This window comes from Triticum aestivum, chromosome 4D, assembly GCF_018294505.1.
Source record: "Triticum aestivum cultivar Chinese Spring chromosome 4D, IWGSC CS RefSeq v2.1, whole genome shotgun sequence".
Classification (NCBI taxonomy): Eukaryota; Viridiplantae; Streptophyta; class Magnoliopsida; order Poales; family Poaceae; genus Triticum; species Triticum aestivum.
Window position 1 is genome coordinate 17,661,848 of NC_057805.1, and position 6,273 is coordinate 17,668,120.

Here is a 6,273-nt window from a genome sequence, read left to right on the forward strand (position 1 = left end):
AACTTGCGGTGGTAGGACGACACCCTCTTTTGGATGTGGTGGTAGGATAACACTATGGTAGTGCTAGGTAGAACTTGATATGCTGTATGATCGTGCATGCTTTACTTCTTCTCTTCTGCTCCATTGTTGTTTGTGTGCTACTTTGTCTGCTCCATTGATTTGCTGCTTCAACTCTTGCTCTTGCATTGCTAGGGCAAGTGGCATGCCATGTTCATCGGTAAGGCTCCAGGGGTTTACAGTTCATGGGAAGAAGCCAGTGCACAAGTGGCGTCGTATAGCAACAGCAACAATAGAGGGTTCAAGACTACGCAGGCAGCAGAACAAGCTTACTCTAACTGGGTGCGAAAGCACAGAGGCAGCAGTGTTGACAGTGGCAAGGTTGGAGGTGTCAAAGTGGAAGGTGCTAAGGTGGATCGTCAGTTTGGGTTGAAGTTGAAGAACTTCATCATCTTCGCCCGGTTCATCGCCATTGCTATTTTGTGGCGTTGGTGTGCTAGGTTGATCATTGTGGGTAAGCTCACCTACTAGGGTACAAGGTAAGCACACCATGTACGCCGCATGCAACCGACGCCGTGTTCATGTGCCGCTTGGGCCAATGCAGGCAACCAAACTAAGTGCACTTGCGTATTACCTAATGCAGGGACCCTAAATGCAGGCAACCAAAAAACTTACAGATGGCGCATTAGGGCCTGTTTTTGCTCAACCAGGCTGGGTTGAGAAGTGTATGCGATGCAGAAACTGTTCACAACTTAAACCAAACACGCCCTTGACAAGTCAGCGCGTCCGTGATCGAGGAGTCCGGTTGCAGATGCTCTAACATATAGGCAAACAAATTTCATCGCAAAAGAAAATGGCAATCGCGGATGGAATCTGCCAGAAGAAACAAACGTTCATTTCTTGCAACCCAGGCATCCCGACGTCCACGTGGCACCAGCCAACACGTCGGCACGGTCCCCTACGCGAGTGAATAGAGAGATTCGCACATACTGGAGTCTGAGCTAGAATCACACGTGGTTAACATGGGTAGGCAGAACACAAGATACTGTCCCTGCTGGAGCATCATGTGGTACTCCTCCCGACCATGAAGCGTAGGCCACAGTGACACATCTGGCTCTCGCAGCGCAGCCGCTGTGGAGGACTCGAGATGCCCATACGGCCCGACGGAGTTAGCCATCTGATGATCCGCAATCGGTGTGGCTGATCCGACGATCTTTGAATGGAATAAGCAGTGGATACCGATAAAGCGATTCCAGGTTTGGGCATTATAGGAGTGGAAAGGATAGAGAGGATCACCGTTCCGATCTTAACCATCTATCCATCTGCTGTTCCGTGCTGTGCTTTCCTTTCTCTTCTTTCCATGCACCTCCCCTCCTATCACTTTTCCCCACTTCCAACACTCCCTCTCTGAGGCATCACAGGCAGGCAGGCAGGCAGGCAGGCCGGCCTCGGTCACAGCAGGTCAAGGAAGGAGAGTTGCAAGCCAAGCTCTACCCTACCTTCTCTCTCTGGCCTGCAAAAAGCTACCCGAGGGGCCAATATATACTGGGAAAGGAAGAAGCCAACAACACGAAAGAGAGGGAGAGGGAGAAGCAGTGCAGCGAAGGAAGAAGATGCCGAATTCAATTCTGATCCACCACCCACCATTCACTGGATCGAAAATGTTGCATCTGTACATGATCTCTCTCCTTATTCACTGCCTTAAATTACCCTCCTTTTGGAAACAAAAATTCCCTATCCCCCCTTCTTTACATCCAACAGATATATAAAAAGGGGAAATAAATTAAACCAGCCATGAAAAGAATCCTATTCCTAACTAAAAAAGAAGAGAATAAAAAAGAGGACTGCCATGCTACCAAGGGAGCTGGAAGGACCAACCTCTCACCACCCACCAAATCACAAAATGTACAGATGCCTACTAGTTCCGATCCTCGTGGCCGCGTTTCCAAAATCGAGCCACAGTCCACATTCTCCTGGTCGCGGCGAATTGCTTTGCAACCTCGTCTCCCTTCACTGCTGAATCGAGAGTTCAACAGTGATTACCCGGTCGACGAGCTGATTTTTACCTGATTCCAGCGGCTGATGATGCTTGTTGGCATTTTAAATATATGGAGTTCCTTTGACCATGCAGAAAATCTACCAAAACCACCATGGAATCAATCGTCGCAGGTGCTCGCTCTGGACTGGACTTCGTATGGAATTCCTGTTGCATGCATATCTTTGACCCCAATTCTTAGCCATCTTCCACAAAAATTCTGCCGATGAAATCCTGAAACCTCTTGGAATAGAGCTTCGGGTCCACCGCAGATATCGAATTGGGGTCAGTCTGCAACGACTTGTAAACATGCTCTAGCCTTTTGGTGATGTCATAGTCTTGGAGAATGTCGATTATCCCGAAATACAGAATCACGTCGTGCACTTCGCCGGTCTGGTTCGGGGCCAGGAATCCCCCACCACTGAGGAGAAACGGGTCGAACTCGCTTCTTCTGGATGCTTGCTCTGCTCGGGCTGGCATGTGCGCACCCAACCTAATCAATGGCTTCCTGAAATCAAGAAAAAGTAGGAATATGGCATTAGAGAACACAGATTAATGGAGTTAACAAATAAGCTGTGGAGCATTTGTTGCTCTTAAACAGGACAGGACAATCATCTCTAATGCAGCTGAGCAAACAGCTAGGACCCAACAATGCATATGTGTTAACAAAGTGGAGAGCAATGAAGATTTTGCAGTATGATGGCTGCTCAAAGTGTCAACTAAGATGGGCACTGAGCCAGGTACAGCTTGTATAAGGCGTGAGCCAAGTGTAGAACCCGTGACAAAGCACAAAAGCCATGCTTTTAGGCATGACAAAGCACAAGGATGGGCTAGTAAGGTAAACTAAACTAATTGCTTTCAGGTTGTTGAAGTTGCACTATCTGCTTCCATTTTCTAATATGAAATTGCAGTCTTGCAATTTTATCTTCAGCAAACAACAAATGTCTGAAAGGAATCTAAACACAAGGTACATAACGTTGAAAGGATGCAAAGAACTACTTCTGTTTCATGTGGTCATTTTGAGAAAAGTTGGTAGAATTACACTAACATTAACCCAGGCTTGTTTGGAATGCATGGATTCAAATGAGTTTTGCAAGAAAAAGATAGGAAACAGTTCAAAAGAAAACACGGCAACATACCGGCAGTCAGGTATCCTATCATAATCGTTATCTGAGAAGCACAGCTCTGGCATGCCACCACCACCAACTTGAAATGTCTCACACTTCATTGATAGCTCTGCTTAAGAATAATCGCTTAGGTTAGCACATATGGGCAATCTTTTAACTTTTCTGGGTAAAGAAGAAGGAACTTACTTGGAGAAGCCGTAAAAGTAGACAATCCCATCTTCGAGGCAGAGACATCATCACAAAAGTGAACTCCCACCAAGAAGCTGTAGTCCATAATACCTTCAGACTCCAAAAATTCGCAATCTCTCTGGAGTTGCCTGGAGAATAAATCCACACATCAAGTTAGTATTACCGATTGAGTTATTGGCTTGAAAGTAATTCCAACACCACAGATATCGTAAGGGATTGAACTTACTCATGGAGATCTCTATACCAAGACCGCCGCAACCGAAATACAAAGTTGAGGTCCAAGTCTTTAAGTGTAGTTGTCTCATCGATCTCTTCTTCAAATTTGTCTGCCGTTCGGCCATATGATGAACCTTTAAGATCAAAACGGCGATGAATCTGATAGTCCGAGCAGAACAAATTTCCCATGACAATAAAACGGACCTGGAGAGGTTGTGATTAATCAGTAACTAACATAAAAACATTTTCTGGCAAGGAATTGCAAATATTGCACACCTTCGGTCCATTGATAGGCTTTACACAGTGGACACCATAGAACCTTGTAATTAGAGAGTAATCATATCGACTAACATGTTGGTAGTAGCTAGACAACATCCGAATAAGCAACTGCGCAGGCAAATAGCAAGGTGATGAGATACCATTTAACAAACAAACCGTTTCTCTCAAAGTATTTCTACTTGGCAGCACATTTAGCTTTAAATTATATGCATCGAAACATAAGGACTAAGAAGACAATGCCAAAACAATGACGCACATTCGCAAGGCTTGAAACCCTATGTGAGAAACAAGATTTTCCAAATTTGATGCCATTTCCACGATGCAATTCAAACAATGTCAATCATTTCACAAGTGACAGAACCTCCAATCCAAATAAAAGGTTACCTACTTCATACAGGCTGTAAACAAGTGCAGTTCATAACGATGGCATGAGCAAGAAAATTACCTTGACTTCTGATTTTCTCACTGTTTTAATCATGAAACGGTCATCTTGGGTGAGGTAAAAGAAACTTCCGCTCTTCCCAGGCGAAGACAGCTCCCTCAGGGCATCATTTCCACAGATAGCGAGCATGTAATCCGCCGGATCAACAGCAAACAACTTCCTCAAATGTCTGCATAATCCAGTATCCCAGTCAGTAATACAGTAGCAAGAAAACACAGCAATCCAGAGAACATTGCTTAGAAGGAATCGCAAGCAAGCACCCGAACACCATCGGGCAGTAGTCCTTCCACCGGAAATCTGGGGAGGAATGTGGTGGCGTGACTTTTGACCCCTCAGGAGGGAACCGCGTCCAGAACTTCTCCCTAGGATCAAAATCTGCCAGTGCAAGCTCCCTCATGGGCACCGCCGCAGATTTCCCCACCGAATGCCTGAAAGATGCACACAATAAACACCCACAAATCCAGAAATTCGCTGAAATACAAGCCACATTGCCAGCATTTTAGCATGGCAACAACTAAATATCGAGGAATCACCTGATGCCCAATTGCAGCTGCAGCATGAGCTCGTAGTTCTTATGCCCCTTGGAGATGGTCTGCCCAGGTCGCTTCCCCTCAGGCGTGGTAGCGGCCGACGACGACCAGCACGGCCCTCCGTTGGCCCCTCGCCGGGCGCTGCGCTGCGTCCGCATGTACGTCGGCCCACCTCCAGCGGGCGCGGCCTCCCGGTAGAGCATGGAGGCCTCGAGCGCATCCACAATGTCGCAGGTGATGTCCCCTGCCTCGCCCTCCGATTCCCAGATGCAGATCCGCGGCACGGCCGCCGCCTTCTCCCCAATCCCCTCCACGGAGGACCTCTTCCGCGCCGCACCCCCGAGGCCAACCGGCGGGAAGAAGGTGCCGCTTATGGCCGGCAGGTCCACGCAGCTCCTCGGCCAGGAGCCGACGTAGCGGCTCCCGTCGGGCCAGGTGAAGACCCCGGTCCCCCTGGGCACGCCGTTCTCCCACACGCCGTCGTAGCGGCTGCCGTTGGCCCAGATCAGCACGCCGCGGCCCGAGATGACGCCGCCGCGCCACTCCCCGACGTACTGGTTGCCGGCGGCCCAGACGTAGCGGCCGTGGCCGTCCTGCATGTTGCGGCGCCACTGGCCCTCGTAGTAGTCCCCGTTGGCGTAGCTCTTGGCGCCGGCCCCGTGGCGGCGGTCGGCCGCCCAGGCGCCGCGGTAGGTGGCGCCGTCGGGCCCGACGAAGACGCCCTGCCCCTCGATCCGGCCCCCGCGGAACTCGCCCTCGAAGGTGGCGCCCGACGGCCAGGAGAAGCGGCCCTTCCCGGACGCCTTGCCGCGCCGCCACTCCCCCTCGTACATGCACCCGTCCGCCCACACGTACTTGCCCTTGCCGTGCGGCGCGCCGCCCGCGAACCCGCCGCGGTACACGTCCCCGTTCGGCAGCGCCTTCTCCACGAACGCCGCCTCGCCCCCCTCCCCCTCGCCCCCGCCTCCGCCGCCCGCGGAGGCGAGGACCATCGCCGGCGCCACCCGCCTCATCCGCACGCCGCCGGCATTGCAGATCGGGGCGGCTAGGGTTTGCGATTCGGGGCGGCCTCCCTCCCCTCCTAAAGCCTCTCTCCCTCCCCTTTTCGCCTCTGTTTTTTTCTGTGCGCTCTCGCTGGCGGTTTGATTTGGGCTAGCGGCGGTGGTGGTGGTGGCACTGGGCTGGCTGGCTAGTAGTAGTACTGTGGAAGGGGAAGGGGATGGGGATGGATGGAAGAGGAGTGAGGGGGACAGGCGCTTTTACCGTACTGCCCCCAACGGGAGGCCGCTCCTCGGCATACCGCATCTGGGGGCCGGGGGGAGTTTACGGAACTGCCCCTATCTGGGTCCGTGGGGCGGCACGAGCCGCCCGTGGTCCCGCCGGCCGGCCTTCGTCGTCGTCGACCTCTTCTGGGTCTGGGTCTGGGTCCGGTCGGTGGTGGGCTGGGTGGAACGCGCG

At 51.5% G+C, this 6,273-nt stretch overlaps 1 protein-coding gene across 1 annotated transcript; it reads right to left on the reverse strand.

Moving 5' to 3' along the window:
* Positions 1 to 1,623: 1,623 nt before the first annotated feature.
* On the reverse strand, positions 1,624 to 6,019 carry LOC123095828 (phosphatidylinositol 4-phosphate 5-kinase 1). Its single transcript, XM_044517395.1, has 8 exons — positions 4,819 to 6,019; positions 4,546 to 4,713; positions 4,289 to 4,454; positions 3,841 to 3,951; positions 3,575 to 3,768; positions 3,346 to 3,476; positions 3,172 to 3,268; positions 1,624 to 2,540 (listed from the first exon to the last, which is right to left on the reverse strand). Exons 1-8 carry the CDS (start codon positions 5,826 to 5,828, stop codon positions 2,231 to 2,233), a joined length of 2,187 nt encoding a protein of 728 aa, XP_044373330.1. The 5' UTR covers positions 5,829 to 6,019; the 3' UTR covers positions 1,624 to 2,230.
* Between the last annotated feature and the right edge of the window lie 254 nt (positions 6,020 to 6,273).